This window comes from Ochotona princeps, chromosome 21 (assembly GCF_030435755.1).
Source record: "Ochotona princeps isolate mOchPri1 chromosome 21, mOchPri1.hap1, whole genome shotgun sequence".
NCBI classification, from domain to species: domain Eukaryota; kingdom Metazoa; phylum Chordata; class Mammalia; order Lagomorpha; family Ochotonidae; genus Ochotona; species Ochotona princeps.
In genome coordinates, this window is record NC_080852.1 from 23,560,962 (window position 1) to 23,587,330 (window position 26,369).

The following is a 26,369-nucleotide window of genomic DNA, read 5'->3' on the forward strand; positions in this document are numbered from 1 at the left end:
TTGGCTTATTGCTTACAACTACCCTTTCTGTTTATAAGTAATAATGTGTTTGACTATACTAGGAAAACAGCAGTTGCCACAGAAAATTTATACATAAATAACAGAATTCAAAAGTAAAAGGCAAAGCAGTGCTTAGAATCTCATTTAAAAGCTGATTTAGTCAAATAAATGCACTTAAGTCATTCTTACAAATGAGCACAAATTTAAAAATAGACAAAATGAGAAAAATGTTCTTGAAACATTAAAGGGAACAGTTGTTCAGTGATCAGCTTAAAAATTCAGTTTGGAATTCTCAAATCTCGTATCAGTGTCTGGCCTGAGTCCTACTTCCTTCCACTCCAAGACAGCTCCCTGCTGATTCAGGTGGTGGAGGCAGGCAGCGACCGATTCAAGATTTAAGTGCGTGGGTCTCTGCCACTCACGTGAGAGATGTGGGTTGAGCTCCAGGCTCCTAGTTTCTGCCTGGCCCATCCTTAGCTGTTGTGAGCATGTGGAAAGGGAACCAGCAGATGGAGACCCCTGTCTGTCTCTCTGCCTTTCAAATAAAAAGAAGATAAAATATGAAAGAACCAATAAGTGAGTGCAGAATTGATTGGCAAGATCTAGGAGAAGGTGGACATTCAGAGAGACGAGTCTTTCTGAAGTTCTGTTGTGCAGTGGACATGGGCCAAGTATGGATTAGGATGCCTCACTGAGCCAGGAGATCCCAATTTACATGAGAAGAAAGGAGACTGAGACTTCACTGGGTAGCCATCTGTATCTTTTGGCCTTAATATGGGGTCAGAAATCATACTGAAGCAAAGAAAAATAGGGACTGGCACTACGGCATGGCAGGTTAAGCTTATTTCACACATACATTTGAGCACCAGTTTGTGTCCCAGCTGCTCTACGTCAGATCCAGTTTCCTGCTCATGCCTGCTCACGTGCCTGAGAAAGTAGTAGAGAATGGCTCAAGTGTTTGGGCTCCCTGTCAGCCATGTGGGAGACATGGAAGAAGACCCTAGTCCTTTGGCCCCGTCCTGCCTCTTTCAGCCATTTGGATAGGGTGCTCTCTCTATCCTCCTTTTGTTGTCACTCTACCTTTTGATAAATAAATCTTAAAAAAAAAAATCCCGAGAATCATTAAATGCTCTCTCTCGAGCATGTTAGTGAATAACAGTACACCCTAGAAGGCAACAGGTGATGGCTCGTTGTTGGGTCCCTAACATCACATGGGGGACCTGAATTGGTTTCCTAGATCCTAGCCCAGCCTGCTTGCTCCTAAGCTCCTTCTGTGGACATCTGGGAAATGAATGAGCAGGTGGGAATACATTCATTCATTCATTCATTCATTCTCTCTCTCTGTCTCCCTCTAAAGTTTTTAAAAAATGCTAACTAGCATAGAAAGTGCAGTGGGAAGCTACACAACTTTTAAAAAAAAAATATGGAAGTTGCTCTGAAAAACAATAATAAAAAATGTAAGATAGGGCCCGGTGTAGTGGCCCAGTGGCTAAATCCTCACTTCATACACTCTGGGATCCCATATGGGCACTGATTCATGTTTTGTCTGCTCCACTTCCCCCACCAGCAACCTGCTTGCATCCTGAGAAAGCAGTCAAGGATGGCCCAAAGCCTTGGGACCCTGCACCCGTCTGGGAGACCCAGAAGAAGCTCCTGGCTCCTGGCTTCAGATCAGCTCAGCTTTGGCTGTTGTGGCCATTTGTGGAGTTAATCAGCAGATGGAAGGTCTTTCTGTCTCTCCTTCTCTCTGTACATCTACCTTTCCAGAAAATAAATAAATCTTTAAAAAAAATGTAAGATAGAAAAAGGAGATAAAGTTGTAAGATTTCTGATTCCCAGGTGAAATAAGAATACAAAGGCAACAACTGTAAGCAAAACACATAAATTGTTCATTAAAAATTAAATCGCATCTTTTTCACATTCCCTTAAGGTACTGTTGAAGGCATCTTGCCATTTTGATGCCAACTTGTGTTCCAGGACTTGCAGCAAACACTTCCCTTCTCCAACTCTCAGGAACTTCCTCTGGGTCTCCCACACGGGAAAGGAACCAGCAGATGGGACAGGACACTGGCCCCAGCATCCCAGATAGACGGCTGATCCACTTCCCACCCAGCTCTCCACTAATGGCCTGGGAATGCAGTGGAGGTTAGCCAGAGCCCTTATACCCCTGCACCCAGGTGAGAGACATGAAGAAGGTCCTGGTTCCCAGGCTCAGATCAGCCCAGCTCTGGCTGTGGCTGCCGTGTGAGGTATGAACCAGCAGATGGAAGAGCTCTCTGTGTCTCTTCCACTCCATTGTGAATTGACCAACTCTATCCCAAAAAATGAGTCAGAGGCAGACTCTTGGAAGGTCAGGAGTCGTTATTCACCAGCCGGTACTGCACACATGGAGGAAGAGAGCAACCCTGATCAGCCATGTTCAGGGATCCTAAGCAGGGATCATCCAATCAACTAAGAGCACTGGTACATGATGCCAATCATTCAATGAATCAAGCTTACATCAGTGCGCAACACAAACGATCCAATCAATTGTAATGGCATTGAACAGACACCCAGTTTAAGGTCATGCACTTTAAATATCCAATCAGTAAGAAATGCATCCTATTACCAGAAATGTCCGGTGGGTTCTTTCCTCAGCTTAGTATAGCAATAAAAAGCCGGAATCTGTTGCAGACAGAAGTTTATTTGCGAAGGGACCAGGTGAGCAGGGAAGGGAGGGAAGGGGAAGCACCTCCGGAGAGAAAGCCGGGAGCTGGGAGAGAGAGACACCAAGGTTTGAGGAAGCATTCCCTGACCCCTCCTTGTTGGGCGGGGAACCTACAGGTAAGATGGTCCCCGTTGGTGCTCTCTTAATTAGTTAGAAAGTGGGTGGGCAATGCTAGTGCCGCCCACCTGAAGGTGTGGCCAAGACCTCAGAAGGCCTGGATGGTCTCAATCCCACCTAGGAGAGAACCGCAGAACCAGGCAAACAGGACCTTCCAATTCTGTTTACAGAAAACAATTTGAGTTCATTAGATTACTGCTTACTGCCTGAGGAGTACAAGAAAACCAAGATCTTATCGTGGAATGAGATTTAGCACTTTGACTTCACTTTCCAGGAACCCAAGGTTATGGCAAAGGTCTGATTATGGACATGTTCCAGGAGTGTTTCAGAAGACCTAGCCTTACTGTCACCGTTTTCTATTGTCTGGGCTGTCACATTGTGTGAGGAGTCAGACAGGATGAGGGCAGCAGGCAGTTAAGGTGTTTCTGGTCCCTGGTGAAAGTTACCTTTAAGATGTTAATTGTGCTCCTCTGGTAAAACTTTTACACTGAAAAAGAACAGGGCTCCCTAAACATCTGAATCCCTGTCCTTTAGCTAGCAAACTGGCCCACCTGGGTCGCTGTCAAAGGAATGGCCCCACCTCAGTTTATCCTCAGGGTGGAGGAAGGAAGTTACTGGTCTCACCTTTTGTTTTGGGGCAATGCAGTAAAATTCATTTCTGCCCTTGAGGGTGTGTCATGTAAACCCTCTCCCCAACTAGGTGCATGAAAGACACCATTTTCACCATTTTTTCGGGTTCTTCTATTTCCTGCCACTACGTCAGGAGGCCAAGGTTTTTTTCTTTCTCCTGCCACTATAACAGGAGCTCTAGGGTTTTTCTTTCTTCCTCCTCCTTTGAAGCCCCCTCCTGTCACTAAGAAAGGAGTTCTCCATTTCCTAAATAAATCAGACTTTACAAACTAAACCGTGTCCGCAAGAAAATTCTTCTTTCCTGCGAGACAAGAATTGAGGTTGCTGCCGTATTTTGGGTCAAAAAACCCTACAACAACAGCTCAGTAACTTAAGTAAAATAAATAGTTTAAAAAAATTTAAAGGAGTAAGGCAGACAGGCTTCCTGACCCTTAAGATCTTCTATTTCGAGGAAAGTAAGAACACGATGAAATAAAATTATATCACAGCATGATAAACGCTATGAAGAAAACAGTCATGGGGATAAACTGAGAAGTAGGACACTGGAACAAAAGGCGGACTGTCGAAAGGAGTCGGGTGTGTAAGGGATCAGCTAAGAGCAGGTGTAGAACTCTGGACATGAAAAACTACGGGATGTCCATACAACTAAGATAACAGTGTTGTTAGTTGCCACGGCACAGCGTGGGTGATACGCGTGAATACCCAGGCTACACGGTTCCTGTAGTGACCACCCACCCCAGTGCTGACAGGCTGCAGTGATCAACCAGAAGCAAGTCTCCAGTTGTATTTCCTTTTCACAGCCTCCTAAGAACCAATAAGAACGCCAGGTGGAAGCCCTGGGCAGAAATACTTGTTGAAAAGAATGGTCTGGGTGGCACAACAAAGTTCCTGGAAGTAGTCACTACCCCCGAGCGCCTCCCTCCTACCAAATCCCACAATACTCCACACCCTCTGGCGTCGAAACGTCTGGATAATTCCGCGCCACCCATCCCTGCCAAAGACCCTCCAAGCCACTTTACACCCACCCATCCTTCCCATCCCTCAGGCTCGCGGGCGAGGCCGTGGCGTCACATCCGGTTGCCCGTACCCGGTGACACCCTCTTCCTGGAAGCTGCTTCAGTGACGAGTCGAAAACGCCCGTTGGGGGTGCGGCAGCCAATAGGCTGTGCCCACCTCCCTGCTACGTAATCTCGGGGACCCATCCTGGCCGGTCACGTTGGCAGGGCGGGGCCAGGAGAGAGGTACGGAAGCCGAGAGGGGTCGGCTGCCCAGCCGCTCCGCCAGCGAGGACCTCTACCCCCAAGACAAGATGGTCTACATCTCGAACGGTGAGTCGCAGGGAGCTGAGAAGAAAGCGCCCTCCCGGGCTTCGGTGGCCTGCGTGCGCTTCCTCCGGCTACCGCGGGCTGATCTCCGGGCGGCCGGTGATGCGGAGTCGGCGTGGCCGTTCAGCCTGAGCGGAATCCCGCCGGCCTCGCCCCGGTGATGGCGAGCTGCCTCGGCTCGTGGTCGTGGGGCGGGTCAGTGGCCAGCGGCGCCAGCGATGTCCACACGGGCTACGCAGCGGCGCTGACCCCTTGCTGGTGGCCGCGCTGTCCGGAGGGAGGCTAACAGGCATTCAGTGGCCGGCTCGGCGTTGTCGGGGTAGTTTGTGGCGGAGTCGGGGTTCGAACCCAGGTGGGCTTGACGCAGGCGGCGGTGTTGTTGTCACGAGCTGCACAGACGCTTTCTGTGACGTGTCAGAAGGAACGGAGTCGAACTTGTTAGATTGCACGGAGAAAAGGGCAGGAAGGCAGGGGCCCAGGGTGGGACTGTCTCGGCTCACGCAGGTGAAGTGCTTCGGGTGTCAGCTCAGCAGGTGCTTCTCGAATCACCAGAATAAAATCCCCTCTCCTCTCTCACCGGGAAAAATCAAACCAGCAGGTAGATGGGCACGGAAGGGAGGCTTCCAGGTGTCTTCTCAAGTCGCGGACACAGGTTTTCTCGTCTTGGTAATGACAGGTAGCAGCCTCCCGTTTTATTTGATCGTCGTAGGTATCCTGTGAGGACTTGGAATCTCACTTTTATGGAGGGGGGTTGGGGAGGGAACTGTTCGTTCCAGCATCTCCCGCTGCGGAGGTGAGGGTGGAGGGGGTGCAGAATGACGTACTCGCGGCACAGCATCCTTCCTCATTAAAGTCACAAAAGCAGAGGAAGAGGTGATGGACTCTGATTGAAGCGATCTTTTTTCTTTTTTCCTAAGGGCCATCTGATGTTTACCAAGGGTGGGGAACATCCCGCTCATGGTCTGTTTAAGGCCGGTAAAATCATTTGGTCCCACCCTGCCATGGTAGCTGCAGGTGGCACTTGACCAGCAGCAGCCCTGTAGCAGACTGATTTATAAAGTTGGTCATTTTCTACAGCCCGCAAGTGATGTTATACGTATTCACATGGTGTTTGGCAGAAAAAAAAAAAAGGTTTCTGGGAACAAACTAATTTTCTTACTGTCAGATGACTTTGTCCCTGACCATAGTGTAGGACTAGCCCTAGGATGTGGCATCAGCCAGGAAGCCGAGCTTAGAGCTCCAGAACCAAGCCTGCCCCTCACTACCTGCTTGTGTGTGGTCCTTGTACTCCTTGGATTCGCCGCTGAGAGCCAGTCAAGGCTGAGAGTCAGCCGGTCCAGAGAAGTGACCCCAGATGGGTGGGGCGAGGCTGCCGGCTCCACCTGGAGAGGCGAGGTGGCCCACAGCTGTTCTTCCCCTCTTAATTTGCAAGGCTGACCTCTTAATTTGCAAGGCTGAAACTAGAGTCCTAAATTTCCACTTCATGTGCATTTTCTGTTACTTCAAACAGTTGGAAAAATAGATCGTTTTGCTTAAGAAAGAGCAAAAGCGGAAAAAAAAAAAGAAAACCCCAAACTCTTGAGTCTATTGTTGGAAGCAACAAGTACGTGCTGTGACAGAAAGCAGTAGTCATTGTCATGAACACACACTCTTAGTGCTTAGAGAGTGTGCAGACTCTTCGATTTACACACACATACAAGTTGATTAAAATAACTCATTCTAAAGACTTGTAAGAGTCTAAGCTTTTTACATTCAAGAGATTCTTCAGATAAAAAGAAATATTCTTAGGGCTCGATGTGATGGCATAGTGGCTAAATCCTCACCTTGGATGAGCCAGGATCCCATATGGGCACCAGTTCATGTCCCAGCTGTTCCACTTCCCTTCCAGCTCCCTGCTTGTGGCCTGGGAAAGCGGTAGAGGACATCCCAAAGCTTTGGGACCCTGTATCTGCATGGCAGACCTGGAGGAAGCTCCTGGCTTCGGATTGGATCAGCTCAGCTTTGGCTGTTGCGGCCTCTTGGGGATCTGTCTGTCTCATCTGCCTTTCCAATGAAGTGAATAAAATAAATCTGAGCACATTTAGGAAAGTGTAAGCCAGCATGAGCTTTCCTTTCCACGCCCACGTCTTGTTTCCTCAAAATGTTTCAATATGCACATTTTGGGCGGCATTATGCACATACAGAGCATGTTAACACAGGCTACTGTGTGGCTGGACCTTGAAGATATTACACTAAGTGAAATGTGCTGTTCACAAAGGGTCTTACATGAGGTTCCCAGAATGGTCAGAACCCACAGAGCAGCAGTTTGCCAGGGGCTGGGAGCAGATGGTAGAGAAGCAGTTTAATGGGTACAAGATTTCATCTGGAGATGCTGATAAAGTTGTGTAGATGGTAGCGATGGTTGGATAACAGGTGGGATGTACTGACTACCACAGAGCATCACTAACGGACCCGGTTTGATGGCTAATCCTTCCACTGCAGTCACTGGTGTTCCATATGGGCACTGGAACACTTCCACTTCCCATCCATCTCCCTGTTTATGACCTGGGAGAGCAGTGCAGGATGTCCCAAACCCTTGAGACCCTGCACCCATGTGGGAAACCTGGAGAAATCTGGCTTTGGCTCAGCTCTGGCCATTGTGGCTGTTTGGGGAGTGAAGCAGTGGATAGAAGCTCTTTCTGTCTCTCCTCTCTATAAATTCGTCTTTCCAATAAACATAAATCTTTTTTCAAAAAATGACTAAAATGGACTAATGTTGTGGTGTTGCATGTAAAGTTGCCAACACAGGTCTGCTGCTCCAAGTCCCAGCTGCTGCAGTTTTTAAAAAAATTTTTATGTTATGCTGCTCCACTCCTATTAGTGTGCCTGGGAAGGCAGCGGAGGACAGCCCAGATCTTGGGCCCCTGTCACCCATGTGGGATAACTGGAAGAAGCTCCTTTGGCATGGCCCAGTGTTAGCTGTTGCAACCATTTGCAGAGTAAAGCAGGGAATGGAAATTCCTTCTGCCCTCCCCCGCCCCATAACTGCTTTTCATATAAAATCAAAGGTTAAAATGGTAAATTTTTGTTAATATATATATTTTACCAATAAAAAGAGGGAATATTTGAAAAGAGTGCTGTCACCCCCGCTGGAGTTAAACTCTTGCTTGTGTTTGGGACAGCACACACACTGACACCTGAGTAATTCAAGCTAGCCTACTTGGGCCAGAGGTTTGTAGAACTCACTGAAACTCCTTTATTCTTGTCTGCAGGACAAGTGTTGGACAGCCGGAGTCAGACCCCATGGAGATTATCTCTGATAACAGATTTCTTCTGGGGAATAGCGGAGTTTGTGGTTTTGTTGTAAGTATCCTGGTGTTCTCGAATGCCCTGATCTTTAAGTTAACGGAAGTACATTAGGTACACTGTGACGGTAGTTAAAACCATGGAAGTATGCTTTGTAATTAAAAGTGGTGCTTCTTGTCTTCCACCCCATGTTTCAGTTTCAAAACTTTGCTTCAGCAAGATGTGAAAAGAAGAAGAGGCTACGGAAGCTCTTCCGACTCCAGATATGATGATGGAAGAGGGTACAGCCTTTTCTGTTGATTTAGTTGCTTTTACCCCTTCGAAGATTGTAACCACACGAGGCATTTTTAGATGTGGTTAGGTTGGTGGAAATTATAAGTTTAAATTCTATTTCCCTTCCCACCCCCCAAAAAAATTAATGCGTGACTTAAATGAAAGGTCACGTTTCTTATTTCAAAATTGAGTTGATGTGGCAAAGTTAAAATAGACATGAAATCCTTTGAGAAAAGCCCAATAAGTCCAGTCCAGTGGTCAGCACTCAGAACTAGAGTTTTTACCGTGTGCTGATGGAAAAATGAGGAGAATGGGCAGCAGGGTTCGGCCTTGTATTGGCACCTGCCAGGTCAGCTGGGGTGGCCTCTCAACGGATGCAGGTGGCAGCTACTAACCAGTCAGGCTCCCTGTGCAAGATGCTTCCTTCCTGTGCATTCCGAGCTGGGCTCCTGGGGGTATCAGTTTTGACTGCTGACTTTAAGCAGTAGTTCCTGTTTTTAAGTCGCACCTTAGGATCTCGTGGATGTAACGGGAGGTGTAATGTGAGTATTGAGAGCAGAAGCCTTCAGAGTGGTCACCTGCCACACAATAACTTCTTTCTTCCTGCAGGCCGCCAGGAAACCCTCCACGCAGAATGGGCAGAATCAATCATCTGCGCGGTCCCAGTCCTCCCCCCATGGGTGGTGGATGAGGAAGGTAACAAGCCCTCCCAGTATCCCACGGGAGCTCACCGCGAGAAAGCCTTCCTTAGAAGTTACCCAACAGCTTGCAATAACTGCTTATTTGGGACCACATTTATATCAGAACCTTGGAAGAATTTACTGGCCTTGATATCCAAAGGTCTTTGGAAAGAAAGTTTTGTAACATGCCAGATACTGGGTTTTTTTTTCCCCATTACTGATGCCCACGATGCTTTCTTTCAGGTAAACGTCTGCTCTAAGAAGCAGACAACTGGGTGTGCACGTCCACGGCAGAAGGAGACCATCTGGAGACGGAGCTGGCCGAGCCGGCCCTCCTGGATGGATGTGTGCACCCCCACCAGAACTGCCCTGTGACCTCACAGATGAATGATGTCAGGCTGGGAACTCCCCCTGCAGGGATCTGGCCTGGCTGAGCTGTGGTTCCATAAACTCTGATGTTTGTCTCATCTTTTTGTATAGTTTATTAAATTCTTAATATAGTTTTAATAAGTGACTATTTTTAGGTTGGAAGACTGACTCCTCATCTTTATATATTTAAAACACACACAGACACACACACACCACCACCTCAGAACCTGAAGAGAAATGGCTAAGTCCTAGTGCCGTCAGTGTCCCATTTTTGGATGTCTGAAATACTGCTCGTTGTTAAGTTATTTTCATTTGTAAATAAATTGCATTTATTCAGTAGTACGCATGTAGTATTTGTGTTCTTGAATTCGCTTTTTCAAAAAGATTTTATTTTTCCACCTGAGTAACAGAGAGAGGAGGGAAGGTGAGAAAAAGATCTTCCATACGTTGGTTCACTCCCCAAATGGCTGCAGTGGCTGGAGCTGAGCCCATCAAGGCCAGGAGCCAGGAGCCTCTGTCTGGTATCCCACGTGGGTCCAGGGGCTCCAGCGCTCAGGCCCATCCCCTGCTGCATTCCCTGGCCATTAGAAGACAGCTGGACGGGAAGTAACACAGACTGGGCTTACACCAGCCCACGTGGGATACCGGCACCACAGACAAAAGATTAGCTCACCATTGCACGTTCCCCATGTTCTTTATCACAGAGAATTATCAGTGTTTATAGAGCCACACCCAACGCAGCTGGGCCGCACACCGCTCTCCCTCAGCATGTAACCCACAGCTTTTCACCTTTAGCTGTCCCCATCAGAACCTGACCGGCAGCCTCCTGATTCGCCCAGCATCGCCTGGGGTAACTTGTGTTCACGTGTTTGCTACCCAACAGTTTTTTCCTCCTAGAGTAAACTATGTTATCCCAGTTTCCTCATTTGTAAAAATGGGGGTTTCCTGCTCTTTGAAAAGAGCTCTTCCCTCAGCAGTACTTAATTTTAAAAGAAAAAATGTTTGCTGCCACCTACCAGAGCTGAGATAACTTGGTGCCCTTCAAGAAGCTGGGCATGCAGGGTCAGGGGGCAGCAGGGATGCGGACGTGGGAGACACGGCAGGATTCGCCGCTGCGGATTGGATGTGCAAACTCAACAACCGAATCAGCAAAATGACATTTCCTGGGGGAGTGGGACGCAGGAATCCCATTCTGGGACACCTTGGAGCTTTCACATCCGAGAATAGACACTCAATAGGCGTTTCCTCGTCAGGACCGGGCCAGCCAAGAGACTGCATGAAGTCTGCCCAAGCACCCCGACGTCAGAGGCAGGACAGCGCGGCCGGGGGAGCCTCAGGCGAGCTAGGAGTCCCAGCCCCAAGGGTCTGCAAGTCCACGAGTCGCTGCGGTCCTCCAGCCCCGACCAATCACAGCAGCGCCGCCCCGCCCCTGCCGCGTCCCAGAAGTCTCTGGGCCGATTCCTGGCGGCCATCTTGGTTGTGGGCTGACGGCAGCGAGGCTGCGCCTGCGCAATGGCTCTTCCGTACAGGCGGTCGCGGCTGTGGCGGTACGGAGTTGAGAGGGTGGTTTGGTGTCGGCCGCCACCATGACCCAGGCCGAGAAGGGCGACGCGGAGAACGGGAAGGAGAAAGGCGGGGAGAAAGAGAAGGAACAGCGCGGCGTGAAGCGGCCCATCGTGCCGGCGCTGGTGCCCGAGTCGCTGCAGGAGGTGGGGTGCCGGGTCTGGGTTGGGGTCCCCGCTCCTTGGCCTGGGTCCTCGACTTGCGGGCCGCAGCGGGGTCGTGTGGGGTGGGGTGGTCGTGGCCCTGCGGCCGGATCTGTGAGCTCCTCCCGGCCTCTGGGCTCCGGGCCCCGGGCTGGGGAGGTTTAAGTGGCCGCAGGGGGAGCTGCGAGCCCCGCCCGCCCTCAGGCAGCCGAGGGATGCTCAGGGGTGGCTGAGGAAGAGTGGAACTTTTCCTTTTTGTCGGGGACGTCTCAGAGAGCAGAGGTCGCTTATTTCGTGTCGTAACAGCCAAGATTCGAATTAAACCGACCAGGAAGAACATTTGCAGCAACCCGGCGGCAGGCAGACGACCGTAGGAGTAGACACACTCTCGCAGGTGCTTAGGGAGCTTGGATTTCTCTTGGAAAATGTGGCCAAGGCAGTAATGGGAGTTCTCAGCTGCCCATGTCCCACAGCTGAGCCAGCTGCCTGACCTTGGAGTGGGCTGAGGTCCTAGCCGGCCTGGAGGGTAACTGTAGGGTGCCCAGCCCAGTACCTGGCTCGAGGTTCCTGCTACGTGGGCCTGGTGTGTCTGCCTCTCTAGGGGCTGGGTGGTGGTCTGTAGGGGGCTTGTCAGTGCCTGCCCCCTCAGGACTCTGCCAGAGCGGCACTTCGGCCGGTAGCAGGGAGGGAGGACGTGGAGTGTTGGAGGCACGGCGGCTGGCCCAGGTGTCTGCAGTGGAGGAGGAAGCCCGGGGTGTCTTGCAGGGCCAGGTGTCAAGAGTCCAGGGAGCCAACAACTGGCCGTTTGGGAAAGCAGTAGGCAAACGTGGAAGGCTTAGGTGTGAAGAGCTGGTGTTCCCGAGTGCTGGCAGAGCTGTGTGAGGAACTCACTCCGTCCCCAGCAAGGAGCCAGCTGGTCCAAGTTCCTAACCAGCTTTGTCCGTCGGGAGCCTGGACCTTAACCAGGTGGAACCGTTTGCTTAATCTCAGTTGGTTAGTGTTTTCTTAGCTTCTGTGGAACAGTGCTTGTCTTTGCTCAATACTTTTTTTTTTAAGAGACTTAGTTTTATTTAAAAGGTCAGTTTTACAGAGAGGACAGGGAGAGAGATCTTCCATCCACTGGCTTACTTCTCAAATAGCCTCAATGCCCAGAGCAGACGAGGTCCGAAGCAAGAAGCCAGGGTCTGCCATGTGGGTGCCCAGGGATTTGGGCCATCCTCTGCTGCTTTCCCAGGCCATTAGTAGGTAGCTGGATCAGAAATGGAACAGCTGGGGTTCGAACCGGTTTGGGATGTTGATGCTGTAGGCAGAGGTTTAACGAGTTGCACTGCAACGTTGGCCCTGAGTGTGTTAGTTACTTTGGGAGATCATTGTTCCCACAGAGCTGCTCTGTCGTGTGCCGTAGCCCGTCTAGAGGGGAGCGGCGTCATCTGTGTACCCATCTGTTGGGTGATTGTATGCCAGAGCTCAGAAAAGCTTGGGCAGTACCCTGTGGGGACACGTTGCCAGGTGAGAGTGGGGGCTCATCCAGCAAGCGTTTCTAGGGCCCCTGTGTGCCTGGTGCGGGGTTAGAGCTGTGAATACCAGAGGAGTGGTCCCTTCTCGCTGGGGGGGGGGGGGGGGTAGGCAGTAACAAGAACAACCCTGTCCTGAGAGTGGGGAACCTAGATGACAGCAGCGAGACATTGCAGGCAGAGGGATGTCATCTGTGTGAAGGCTACAAAGGCAGCACAGTCCCAAGTCACAGGAGTTTGGGTGGAACGCATTAAAGAGGCTGACTGGGCCGTGGTGCTCCTGGCGCTGGGCTGTGTCGGGGTGAGGGGCTGCTGGGAGCCTCTCTGCTTACCACAAGATTTCACAGCTGTCTCGGGGACAGGGCTGTGAAGTAGGCCTGAATCATGCTGCTTGCAGGGGGGCCCTTCCCCTGCTTCTGATGGAAGCTCTGGATGCTCCTGGCGCTGCTGCAGGAAAGCTTCCCTCCAGCGGCTCACAGAGTTAGAGCAGTCAGGTGCAAGTCGCACCTGTCATCATCCGTCTCCCTGCTGTCCCAGCTTTGTGCCTCTTCTTTAGCCCTTGTTCATCTCCCATGAGGGGGTTGTGACATGCAGCTCAGATTTCTGACTGGCAGAGATAGAACTCTGCGCTCTGGCTGGATCAGGCAGGCAGCAGAGAAGCAGCATGACAGAGTGTTGTAGAGCTCTGAGGGCTCAGGAGCACGGTTTGCAGTGGTTGGCATGGAAGGCCACAGTATGCACCATTCCAGAGTAGCCACCCTGCTGTGGCATGACGTGGTACCTGCCGTGGCATGATGTGACGTTCTTGTCTCTGGCCCCCTGGCCAGTCTGGCTGCTCAGCCTCAGGAGTCACTGGGAGCTGCTAGCTCATAGGCCCTCTCTCTGGAGTTTGTTTTCTTTTCTGACCTTCCAACAGCTGTCTTTAAGTTGGTTCCTATTTGCAGAATCCAGAACATTAGTATCCTTTCCTCTCCCTTATCTCTTGTTTGACTGTCTTTCCTGGTAAACGGAAAATTGTCCAATAGCAGGGACTTCCAGATCACCTGGCTTGTAAATGCTCAATAAGTATATGTGAATTTACATTGGATTATCTTGGTTTTATTCCTGAAAGCAAATATTTGGTTTTATTCATTTAAACAGATACCTGTTGAGCTGTGTGTCAGACGGAAGGCACATGTGAGATCCAGAATGAGTTTCAGTACCTTTGGATACCTTTGTCTGATGGCTGTTGCAGGAGAGTAACTTCGCTGTGTAATGTATTAGCTTCACTCTACTTCACTTGCTCCCTGTGTGTTGACTCTTTTATGTTTTATATTTGCAGCAAATCCAGAGCAACTTCATTGTTGTCATACACCCAGGTTCGACGACTTTAAGGATTGGCCGGGCCACGGACACGCTGCCTGCCAGCGTTCCCCATGTTATCGCCCGAAGACACAAGCAGCAGGGGCAGCCGCTCTACAGGGACAACTGGCTCCTCCGAGAGGGACTCAATGTAGGTCAGAGCTGGCAGGCTGGAGGGGAGGTGCCCGGGAGGCTGCAGGCACTCGGTGCGCAGGGCAGCTGGGGCCTGCATCCTCGTAGCTTCATTGTGTTTGAAAATAACTTTACTCAGAGTCCCAAGTCTAGCTTTTCAGCTGAACTAGTGAGTTCAGTTGGTACAGATTTTTTTTTTTTTCTAACAACCATAAGCCTGCTGTGTTTGAAGCCATCGGAATGAGGGGAGTGTTGATGAAGGTGATCTGTCGTGGGGAGGCAGATCATCAGGGGATGATCTGTCCGTCACCAGACATATTGGCTGTTTGGATCTGAGATACATTTTCTCTTGCAGATAACTGTGAATTTAGTTTATATTTTTAAACTGTTAGTTGAATTGCTTAGATCTAATTATAATTTCAAGGTAAAAAGTACATCTTTATCCTGTTTGCAAATGGTTGTTTTCAGGAAGTTGTGTGTGTGTGTTAAATCTTAACTCTGTACTGCGCCATAACCTACTTTTAACTTTGTGTTTTCAGTTAGAGACAGTTTCCAGTAGTTACCTGTTTGTACTTCAGTACAGGTTGATTATTCTTGGTTGGAATGACTTCAGAATAGTCCAACAGAAGTGTTTCAGATTTCTTCCTTGAGGGAGCAAGTTTGAGGCAGTAAAACCTAAAAGAAAATGACATTTCTGTCAAAGTACTTGTGAATGTGCTTTGAATGGTATCACAGTGTTAAGATTATTGCAATAATGCAATTGCTGATTAATCAAAACAGACTGTTTGCAGGGATGTGACGTTGTTACATTATCAACATGTGAAATTTACAGAAGAGTCTCTGTAATACTTTGTAAAGACCGGATAAAGTGTGTTTTGATGAATGGCTTGAAAAATTTTATCACAGGTCATATGAAGTTATGGATCTTTATAAATAACATGGTTTATGACGAGGGTCGTTTTTGACTAAGATTTCTGCAAATGACAGGTTCCTTATTGATAGTGGAATATTGCCTAATGGAGGTCTCACTTGGTTATGGGTTTGTCATTTCTTCTCATTGTTGATCCTTCATCTTCCCACCCAGAAACCTGAAAGTAATGAACAAAGACAGAATGGCCTTAAGATGGTGGATCAAGCAATATGGTCTAAAAAAATGTCCAACGGCACCAGGCGGATCCCGGTGTCCCCTGAACAGGTTCGGTCAACTTTTGCTTCCGTATAATTTCATCCTCTGTGTGGTTTTACAGCCACTAACATTCATGTGTTCTTCCTGTATTGTTACACAAATGCAGCGTGGGGTTTCTTCATGTGGAAGAAACAAAAACCCATAACCACTTAGAGGATACCTGAAGCCGTGTCGCAGGTGCTTGGGCAAGCCAAAGAACTTACCAGATGTTGTTCTCAAGGCAGCCTGAATGTCTCATCCCAGAGTCTTGGTGGGAAGCTGTGTAGTAGTTACTGAATTCTTTAATAAACCAAGGCAGAGATGAGGAGTCTGTCTTATACATACATTGGTGTTCACATTTAAGCAGAATACAGTGAATCACAGCCTAGGTGTTCAAATCATGAAGATGGAGGGTGGGGAAGGAGAATTAAATTGTTGGGTTGGTTGTTGTGATTCAGCAAGTAAAGCTGCTCCCTGGGACTTCACATCTCTTATTAGAGTACCTAGATTTGAGTCCTGCCTTAGTTTCTTACCCAGTTTGCTACTAAAAGGCCTGGGCGGCAGCAGGTGATAGCTCCACAGCTTGCTTCCTGCCACCCTGTGGGAGACCCAGATGGAGTTTCTGGCTCCTGGCTTCAGCTGGCGCAGCCTTGGCTAAAGGTACCATTTGGGGAGTGAGCCAGTGGGAGGAAGAACTCGCTCTTTGTATCTCTCCCTATCTCTAACTCTGTCTTTAAAATATGAAATAAACTTTTGAAAATTTAAATTTGAGAGCCACGTCTTCAAAAATAAAAAGATATATTTGTTTTACTTGAGAGAGTTAGAGAGAGGGATAGATGTATTTGCCATCCACTGGTTCACTCCCAAAATGGCTACAACAGCCACAGTTGGGCTGATCTGTAGCTGGGAGCCGCAAGCTTCCTCCAGGTCTCCTACACGGATATAGGGTCCCAAAGTTTTGGGCCATTTCTGCTGCTTTCCCACAAGCAGGAAGCTGGACCAGAATGGAGCAGCCGAGACACAAACTGGTGCCAATGTAGGATATTGGCACTGCAGGTGAGGGGGTAGTCTGCTGTACCACCATGCTGACCCCAAATACTGTTTTTTTTTTTAAGATGTATTTATTTTTATTGGAAAGTCAGATATATAGAAAGGAGGAAAGACAGAGAAGATGATCTTCCGTCCAATGATTCACTCCCCTAGTGGCCACAACGGCTGGAGCTTAGTCGATCCAAAGCCTGGAGATCGGAGCCTCTTCCGGGTCTGCAACGCAGATGCAGGGTCCCAAAGCTTTGGGCCATCCTCAGTTGATTTCTTAGGCCACAAGCAGGGAGCTGGATGAGAAGTGGGGCTGCTGGGATTAGAACCAGCGGCCCTATGGGATACCGGGGCGTACAAGGAGAGGACTGTAGCAGCTAGGCTACCACACCGGGCCCTGTTTTGTGTGTGTGTGTGTGTGTGTTTAAATAAAGATTGTGGAAGACGACAAGAGAATCCTTTTGTGGCCAGGCAGAATATTGCTAAATTTCTTGGCTTTAAGGTTGAAATTTGCCATTGTCCCTGATGTCTAGGAGAGAGAAGAAAAGGGAACTCTTACACCTCTCTCTTCCTTTTCCTTGTGTATGCTAAGTTCACAGTTTTCCCTCTTTTCAGGCACGCTCCTACAATAAGCAGATGCGACCTGCGATTTTAGATCACTGTTCTGGAAACAAGTGGACAAATACGTCTCATCACCCTGAGTATTTGGTGGGAGAAGAGGTAGGAAACCTCTCTACAGGAATCGGAAGATTAGGAGACACACACGCACAACCTTACTAAACTTCTCTTACGTAGTGCCACACACACACACGCACACGCACAACCTTACTAAACTTCTGTTACGTAGTGCCACACACACACAGGGTTGGTGGTTTCCCAGAATGCTGTGGTTCTGCTTTGAGGACCAGGCAGGAGTTGCCCTCCGAGCCTTCAGAACATGCAGCCAGTGGCAGTGACCATTCCTGGCCTTGGAGTGTTGGAAATCCAGGGAACCCCTGGAGACGAGTTTTGTGCTCATGCTCCCCTGCTCTTTCCAGGCCTTGTATGTCAACCCGCTGGACTGCTACAACATTCACTGGCCCATCCGGCGAGGGCAGCTGAACATCCACCCCGGCCCCGGGGGCTCCCTCACAGCTGTCCTGGCAGATATTGAAGTCATATGGTCGCACGCAATTCAGAAATACTTGGAAATCCCACTGAAAGATTTAAAGGTGAGCTAAAAATCCTAGCTACTTGTTTTTTTCTAGAGAGTCTGGTTGGCACCAGAAGGCATCATGGAGTGGGTTGTAACTCAATGTTCCAGAAGTATTCTGGGACTCCAGGTTTGGGGCTGTCTTCACTGAACTTGTTCCTGTGCTCTGTCTTTGTACGGGTCTTTTAATCTTTATTAATATACAAAGAACAGATTTCATGTAATTCCTGTTACAGTACTTTTTTTTTTAATTGGAATGTCAAATATACAAACAGGAAGATCTTCTATCCATTGATTCCCTCCCCAAGCAGTTGCAACTGCCAGAGCTGTGCCGATCTGAAGCCAGGAGCCTGGAGCCCCCCTCCCAGTTTCTCATGCGGGTGCAGGGTCCCAAGGCTTTGGGTCATCCTCGACTGCTTTCCCAGGCCACAAGCAGGGAGCTGGATGGGAAGCAGGAAAGCTGAGATTAGAACTGGAGCCCATATGGGATCCCAGCACGTGCAAGGCAAGGACATTAGCCACTAGGCTGCCATCCTGGGCCCATCCTAGTACAGTTCTAAGGAGATAACTTACTGTTTTTATGTCTCTCCTGGTTTGAGGTCAGCAAGCTTGTTCTTGCTCTTGCCTTGTCTCTGGACTCCACACAGATCCGTCAGTCGTCTCATATTTTTACTTTACAACTCGCAGATGCTTCCAAGGGGAAACAGTTTCTGCATTTTCTGCTTCTTTGTCAAACACAAAGGGCAGCGGAGAGATGTGTGCTCCTACCCTGGGCCTCTGAGCCTCACCGCTTACCTTCCCAGGAGTCCTCTGTAAGGACACGGCTGGGTGTGGGCATCTGGTGCGGCTGGATGCGCAGAGTGTCCGGGTCCCGTTTCAGCTGCACTCTGAATCCTGCTTCCTGCTGATGCACGTGCTGGGAAGGCAACTGCTGATGGCTTAGGTACTTGGGTTCCTGCCTCCCACATGAGACACTGAATGGAGTTCCAGGCTCCTGGCTCAGCCTGACTCACTTTTCCTGTTGTAAGCATTGGGGAAATGAACCAGAAGGGGGAGGCGCTTTCTCTTTCTGTCTCTTTTTGTCTCTCTCGCTCTCAAGTAAAGACAAGTGTGGTTAGACACTGGCTGTAGTGTGCGGGTTAAGCCCCTACTTGCAGTGCCAGCATCCGTATCAGTGCTGGTTCAGGTCCTGGATGCCCTCGGCTGATGCAGCGTCCTGTGAGGCTCTGCCACCCATGTGACAGATCGGAGTTGGCTAGCTCTGACGTGGCCTTTTGGAGGATTGAGCCAGGAGGTGGACAGTCTGTCCCTCTGTCTTTCTCTGTGTTACTTTGCCTTTCAAGTAAATAAATAGGTCAAGTATGACAAAGTTTGACCTGATCAGACTTGGAGTGCTAACCCTTTTGCCATTTTTTTCCCTGTTTTAGTATTATCGTTGTATTTTGTTAATTCCCGATATCTACAATAAGCAACATGTGAAAGAATTGGTGAATGTGATACTGATGAAGATGGGGTTTTCAGGTATGTCTGCTGTTCCACAGGCACCTGCTTTAGCTGAATTAATTGTCACTGGCCAAGTCCTGGTGCATTGCTCTGTTTAAATGCTAGCTCTAAGAGGGACAATGCTGCTTGGAGCTTGTCTGGTTGATACTTGCTGTGAGGTGTTTCTTGTTCCGCAGCTGACTGCCCTCTGTTTTTCAGGGATTGTGGTTCATCAGGAGTCAGTGTGTGCCACCTTTGGGAGTGGCTTAAGTAGCACGTGTATCGTAGATGTCGGGGACCAGAAGACAAGCGTGTGCTGTGTGGAGGACGGGGTGTCCCATCGCAACACTCGGTAGGGACCACAGCTCTTCCCACTCCTGCTCCCCAAGCCTGTTCAAGCTGTGCGTCCTCAGGAGTCAGAGATGACCCAGAAGAAAGGACCTGTTGAGCAGTCTGCATCATGATGCAGCAAGGTGGTGGAGGTGCAGATCTCAGCAAAGCTGAAAGCAAGTGATGCCCCCTTCCCACCGCAGCTTTGTCGTGCAAGTTCACGCCAGTAGCTCCCGGAAATCCCGGGCGGTGTTACATGCTTTCCTACAGAGGAAGCACAAATGTGGGCTGTGCTTTGGGGGTGTCTTTCCTCGTGTTTGAGGAGGGAGACCCACCTGGCTACTCACTTGCTGTCTGCAGAGCTGAGGTGAGGTGTGTCGGAGGAAATAGACTGTTGATATCTGAGTTCTCCAGCTGTCTTGTGTCTGCAGTGTCTGCTTGTATTGGTACTGGAGCTCACTGAGTGGGCAGTGACTTCACTGAGACAGGAGGTCTCGAGGCCACTGCTCACCTTTCCTCAGGCAAGCCTGGCCCCGGAGAGCACATGGAGGAGGTCTCACTTGGGTTCTTTGCTGAGATGAATCCTCCATGGCCCCTGAGTTAAGGACATAGAGGCCATGGAGGCAGGCTTGAAAGAGGACCCAAGTAGTTTGTAAGAAACGTTAGGCTGTTGCATGTCTCCCCAGGTTAAAATGTATTCTCGCTGAGTTTTGGCTCACGCATTGCTCAGAGTGTGTCATTGCTGGGACTTCCAAAATGTGAAGAAAATTCTAGACTCAGATCTACTACGTGTGGGCTTGGTGCTACGCTGATGATCTAGTGTGTGTGCTGGTGACAGTGTGACTGTCAGCAGGAGCTCAGCCATGAGGTCTGGGTGTGTGCCCCTTTCCCTGCCCTCATGCACCCTGATGCATCCTGGCATCCTGGGACTGGCATTTCTGAAAACCTGCTGTGTTTCCCCAGGCCTCACAGGGTATGGGGACTCCCTGCACCTTCTCGGCTGACAGCTAATCTTTGCACCCTTTGCTCTCCACCCTAGACTCTGCCTGGCGTATGGGGGCTCTGACGTATCACGCTGTTTCTACTGGCTCATGCAGCGGGCCGGCTTCCCTTACAGAGAGTGCCAGCTGACCAATAAGATGGACTGCCTCCTCCTGCAGCACCTCAAGGAGACCTTTTGCCACTTAGATCAGGTATGTACAACTGCATGCTGCGCGGTATGCTTTGTTCTGCAAAAAACATAAAACGTGAAAGAGCAAAAGTGTGACACTGAAATGAAGAACAAAACTCAGAAAAGGAAAGTGAAAAACACTGAACACGGTGACATCATCCTTTCGACCCCTGCTGATGGAGCCTTGAGGCTGGGGCTCTGAATGGATCCAGGCAGCGGGTGTGTCGCAGGCGCCAGGAAACATGGCACGGCTTTGTTTCACTTTTCATTTATTTGAGAGATAGAGCCCCATCCACGGGTTCACCCTCCAAGAGCCTGTAACAGCAAGGGCTGGGCCAGGGCTGAGGCCAGGAACGGAGGAGTCAGTTCAGGTTCCCTGCAGTGCAGGCAGTGGCCCATTTACTTGAAATCATCACTGCTGCCTCCTGGGGTGCTCGTTAGCAGGAAGCTGGAGTGGGAGCGGGCCCGGATGGGGGCATCCCAACCTGGCCTCATGCCTTCCCCACAGCTGGTCATCGCAGTGTGCACAGTACCACTTCCATGGTTTGTCTTGGACTATTTTTCAAATACTATGTGTGTGTATTTGTTTCGAGAAATGATAACTAACTTTCCCAGTTATTGAGGGAACTTGCTTATCAGTTCAGGTCACTTTCTGTTTATGTATGTTGATTGGAGAACTGTTAAGTAGGGAATCAGAGCATACCTGAGCCCTCCTTCTGGTAGGCTGTGGGAGAGTGGTCCCCAGTGCAGGGCCCCCTAGGAGGAGGATTGAGGCCCATGCTTGTTACTGACCCACTGATGGTGTCGTCTTCCCCGCCATCAGGACATCTCGGGACTTCAGGACCATGAGTTCCAGATCCGACATCCGGATTCTCCTGCCCTGCTTTACCAGTTTCGGTTAGGAGACGAGAAGCTCCAGGTAAGGCACAGGTGCCATTCCCAGGGGCGATAAAAGGCCTTTGTGGACGAGTCTGACCACGAGAATGCGCACAGGCTGGATGCCTTACACGGTCAAAACCACTAAACCAGCAGGTGGCCCTGCTGTGGGGGTAGATGAGGACAAAGCGGGGACTGTCCCCATCAGCCGCTCTGTGAGGTTTGTTGGAGAGAGTGGCACCCTTTTTAGGGAATTATAGAGACGGACTTTGCTCATGGGCTGCCGCGTTACCCCTTTAGTGGGATACTGAAGAGTGGGTTCTTTACAGGCAGTGCTGTGACTCCGAGGCTCCCGGCGGCACCTGGGTGTTGGCGGAACGTAACTCAGTGGTGCGTGATTGCTGGAGGAGCGCCTTGCTGATGACTGTTCTCCCTGTGCAGGCACCAATGGCTTTGTTTTACCCAGCGACGTTTGGAATCGTTGGACAGAAGATGACAACCTTGCAGCACAGGTCCCAGGGCGACCCTGAGGACCCTCATGACGAGCACTACCTGCTGGCCACGCAGAGCAAGCAAGAACAGGTTCGCAGCAGCACCAGGCCTTGTGGGAGAGGTTTGCCCTAAGTGACCAGATCGCTGCCACCACTGCGCTCTTCTGCTTGACCCTGTGTTAGAGCTGTTCTGAAGCCGAATCTGGGTGAGAGATTTCACTTTAGGGAGGCAGCAATCCTATTTTCTGAATACCACCTCACACCCAGTGGAATGGAGACTGTTTCCTTTTAAGTGATAAATTACTTCTGTTTTCAGCCTGTGAGTACGTGGTAGGACTTTCAGTAAGATCTCAGCTGTTTTGTAATTATAGTGTGAAGTATGTGTGGCATAAGCACAGATCTGAATTCCCTTCTTTGGAGCTAGCTGTTGTAGCAGGGGCTGTGGCACCCGGGGCACAAACCCAGCTCCTGTGTGTCATGACAGAGATAGACAAAGGCTGTCGACCAGAGACAAGTGTGAGGCAGAGAGAGAGGAGTTAAAGACGAGGGTTCCGTAGCGTGACCGGCCCAGGGTTGGTTCTTAACAGCTCAGTGTAAGGGTAGGGAATCTGTCCCTTGTGATGTTTCCACTTAACCCAACCAGTGATTGTAAGGATGCCTGTTGGGGGTGTCAGAGGATCCTCGCCTGCCGCCCACCCTGGTACCAGGCCTCCCTGGGAGTGGTTTAGGCTTTTGCTGTGCTGTGGTGTCAAGGAGCGAGGTGTGGAGGGTGAGATCTCGCCAGCATCCTCCCCAGCATGCTCACTGTCCTCTGCTTGATTTCAAGTCAGCAAAAGCGACCGCTGACCGCAAGTCTGCCTCCAAACCCATCGGATTTGAAGGGGATCTTCGTGGGCCGGCCTCTGAACTTCCGGAGAGGCTTCACTCCCAGGAGGTGGACTTGGGCTCCTCCCAGGGAGACTGCCTGATGGCCGGCAATGACTCCGAGGAGGCTCTCACAGCACTGATGTCCAGGAAGACGGCTGTCTCACTGTTTGAAGGGAAGGCCCTGGGGCTCGACAAAGCCATCCTGCACAGCATAGACTGTTGCTGTAAGTGTGCCTTGGAGGCCAGGAGGCCCCTTGAGGAAGGCCTCAGGGATGGAGCAGGGGCTCGCAGTCACAGATGGTGGCATTCCAGGAGAGTGGATACCTGGGATGGCTAGTGAGGACCCCTCCAACTGGACAGTTGGGGTCCCCTTGAAAAATTATGGTCCTTGTGCTGTAAGCTACAGGGTGAGGAGGTTGGGGAGGGGTGGGGGGCAGCACCCTGATGCTGAGTTCCTTCAGGTTCCCGGCTGGGTGTTGGGACTGCTTGTGGGGACTTAGCAAAGCCTCGTGCAGTTGTGCAAAAGATATGACAGCGGTTTGGCCTGGAGTAGAACTGGGCGTGGGGAGGCAGCACGGACGGAAGGCGTGTTCTCTTTCCAGCATCCGACGACACCAAGAAGAAGATGTACAGCTCCATCCTGGTTGTGGGAGGAGGCCTGATGTTCCATAAAGCTCAAGAATTCCTGCAGCACAGGATTCTCAACAAGATGCCACCTTCCTTCAGGCGCATCATTGAAAATGTGGACGTGATCACAAGGCCTAAGGTGCGTTTTCCCGTGGACTGCGTGCAGACAGAGCCAGCATCGGTTGTTCCCCGTTGTCAAGTCGCGTGTATATTTGGACACGGCATTCTGGGAGGCACAATTTTGCTGGCTTGGAGCAGGTTTGGTCAGGAGACTGGGCTGCTGGCCTGTCCCTCACATTGCTGCCAAACCAGCACGCTTGCCTGCTGCCTCTGTAAGGTGACTAGGTGGGACAGCACAGGCAGTGCTTGCTCACACCCTGTCAGCCTGTTGAGATCTTTTGGCTCAAATGATCTCGGAAACATAAGCTGAGGGATTTAGGAGACATTTCACTGACCGTTCCAGAAGGTGTCCTTATTTTAATCCCAGGGAAGAGAGAGAAGTGTTAACCCAGTGCACCCAGACTTCAGATGGTTTTTGTGTGTGTGTTCCTGCCTGCGGGGCCAGTGAACAGAAGTGCCTGCACTAGTGAGAGTAGAGCGAGCGAGCATTCTCTCGTCAGTTGAAACAGAATGGTGCTGTTACGGATCAGCTGTGTTTAGTGCAGGTGGAAAGCCTGGTTTATTGGGTGTTACTCAGGTGGGGTTTTTCAGCTCCCAAATGAGAGCACGTGTGTAGGTGTTTAACATGGTGCTCATGCTGAAACGCCCCCACTCTTCCAGGACCTGGACCCCCGGCTGATTGCCTGGAAAGGGGGCGCAGTGCTGGCCTGTCTGGACACCACGCAGGAGCTGTGGGTCTATCAGCGGGAGTGGCAGCGCTTCGGAGTCCGCATGCTGCGAGAGCGGGCTGCCTTCGTGTGGTGACATGGGATGGCATCGGCCCTGGCCACGGCCGGAGATAAGGCCCTCAGTGTGAAGGACTCTGACAGAAGGTGGGGACTCTAATTTATTGACTGAGATGCTCATCTTCACAGCAACGACACAGTTGTTGGTCTGCAATCGTAAGCTCTTTCTGTAGTCAGGTGTTTCAGAATGAATAGGATTGTACTCCTCAGGAGAAGCCTCCTGCCCTCACAGGAGCCTGTGCTGCTGGAGAAGCCTCCCGATGCAGGACGGCCCCTCCTGCCAGCAGAGCTGCGAGCATGGCAGCCGCATGCAGCAGGACGCGGCTGTGCCCTCGAGGACTGGGCAGGCCCCCTCGCCTCTGCCCAGGAGAGCAGCTGGAGGCTCTGTCGCCCGAGTTAGAGTGACGTGAGCCCTCAGAATTCTAAACAGGAGAAGACTCTGGTTTTTCTGTTTTTGTTGTATTGCAAGAGATTGGGACCCTTCAGAGCTATAGATTTCAAGCCTGGGGCTAGCTTTTGCTACCAGACATGGGATGGGCTAATGACATGAAAACTGTTATTGATCAAAACAATACAGAAGCTGGAAATGAAGTCTTGTTTTCTTTCCAAAGCCAAATAGTGACTCGTGTCTCATGCAGAGCTGTCTGCTTGCATTACCCAGACGGTTACTGCTGGGACTGCTGCCTTTGCCACCCTGCCCCCAGCTCCTTTCTACCTGCAGGCTGTTACCAGGGAGCTGATGTTCTGTGGTCAGCTGGCCCTAAGCTGCGTGCATCCTGAAACAGAACGGACAAAACACAGCTCTGACCACCCGTGGCTCCAGCCCCAAGAGCCTTCTGAGGCTCCCACCTGCTGCCTCCAACTTCTTACTTAGACTAAAATGGGGGAGATGACATAAGTAGGGTCAGAGAAGAGACAGAGGAGAGGAACATGGGCACGTAAGGACAGGGAGGCATGCTGGCGTAAACAGCGGCGACCTTTGTGACCACCAAGGAGGTGAGGCACCAAGAGTCGTCCGGAGAGGAAAGTTGCTTCCACTTGTGTGTTGGGAAGTGTGCCTCCGCTTGGAAGTTGTCTGTGCTCCTGTTTTCTCCACATGACAGTCGTGCACCGTGCTGACTGCTGGGCACCACTCAGTGCTGGCCGCAGCGTGCACATCCAGGATGTGTGTGCTAGCTCCCCAGAGGAAGCTGGCTCCTGGTCCAGCTTCTGATGCAAGCCATGTCAGCAAGGGAGCGCCAGGAGAGCTGCCCGGGACGGGAAGGGTGCTGGCCACCCACACACCGCCTCAGCTCTGAGCACCCGCTGTCAGACTGCACGCGGTCAGTAGATCGGGTGTTTATCCCTAGGATGCAGTGACGAGACACTTGGGGAGAGCTGCACACGTGTATCTCACATGTCACATCCAACACCGCCAGGCTAGAGCAGGTCCTCATCGCACAGCGTGCGGTGAGCCTTCTAGAACACAACTGTGATAAGATGCTGTTAGGAACTGTTTTTAAGGATTTACTTATTTATACATTTATTTGAAAGTTACAGATCTCTTCCATTAAGTGCTTCGCTCTCCAAATGGCTGCAGCAGATTGAGCTGGGCTGGGCCAGGCCGAGCCAAGAGCCTGGAAGTCCATCTGGGTTCCGCATGGGGCAGCAGGGACCCAGGCCCTCGGGCCATCTGCTTGTTCTCTGATGCGTTAGCAGGAAGCTGGATCAGAAGTGGGGCACGGGACGCTGCTGCTGCGTGACGGCGTAGCGTGCTGTATCACCATGCCCGTGTCCAGTTAGAATTATGCTTGATTTTTGAGAAAAGAATTGATTTCCTTACAATTATAGTTGTTCTTCTTTCATTAGCACTTCAGTATATGGTAATATTGGTGAGTTTGATTGGTCAGTCTGGACTCCTCTGTTACTACCATTAAGCAGGTATAACCAGTATGAGGAACCTCATCAGAGCTGCTTCTGTCGCTGGAGCTCGTGGGGGCAGGAAGTTCTTTTTTTTTTTTTTTTTTTAAGATTTATTTCTATTTTATTGCAAAGTCAGAGATACAGAGAGGAGGAGAGACAGAGAGGAAGATCTTTTGTCCAATTATTCACTCCCCAAGTGACCGCAACGGCTGGCTGGAGCTGAGCCAATCTGAAGCCAGGAGAT

At 50.4% G+C, this 26,369-nt stretch overlaps 2 protein-coding genes across 2 annotated transcripts; both read left to right on the top strand.

Annotated features, from left to right (window-relative positions):
• The first annotated feature begins 4,628 nt into the window (after positions 1-4,628).
• On the top strand, positions 4,629-9,037 carry SELENOK (selenoprotein K). Its single transcript, XM_036497491.2, has 4 exons — positions 4,629-4,782; positions 8,031-8,121; positions 8,262-8,345; positions 8,947-9,037. Exons 1-4 carry the CDS (start codon positions 4,764-4,766, stop codon positions 9,035-9,037), a joined length of 285 nt encoding a protein of 94 aa, XP_036353384.1. The 5' UTR covers positions 4,629-4,763.
• A 1,810-nt stretch (positions 9,038-10,847) lies between these two features.
• On the top strand, positions 10,848-24,708 carry ACTR8 (actin related protein 8). The gene is made up of 13 exons (XM_004581555.2): positions 10,848-11,095; positions 13,928-14,098; positions 15,164-15,274; positions 16,898-17,002; positions 17,320-17,493; positions 18,902-18,995; positions 19,176-19,308; positions 20,326-20,479; positions 21,281-21,376; positions 21,775-21,915; positions 22,651-22,915; positions 23,294-23,457; positions 24,099-24,708. The coding sequence occupies exons 1-13, from the start codon at positions 10,973-10,975 to the stop codon at positions 24,240-24,242; spliced, it is 1,875 nt and encodes a 624-aa protein (XP_004581612.1). The 5' UTR covers positions 10,848-10,972; the 3' UTR covers positions 24,243-24,708.
• Positions 24,709-26,369: the final 1,661 nt, after the last annotated feature.

Coding starts and splice junctions, on each gene's coding strand:
- ACTR8 (XM_004581555.2), top strand. CDS start 10,973: ATGACCCAGGCCGAGAAGGGCGACGCGGAGAACGGGAAGGAGAAAGGC. Junction 20,480..21,280: donor CCTTTTGCCACTTAGATCAG/GTATGTACAACT, acceptor CCCCGCCATCAG/GACATCTCGGGACTTCAGGA. Junction 23,458..24,098: donor ACGTGATCACAAGGCCTAAG/GTGCGTTTTCCC, acceptor CCACTCTTCCAG/GACCTGGACCCCCGGCTGAT.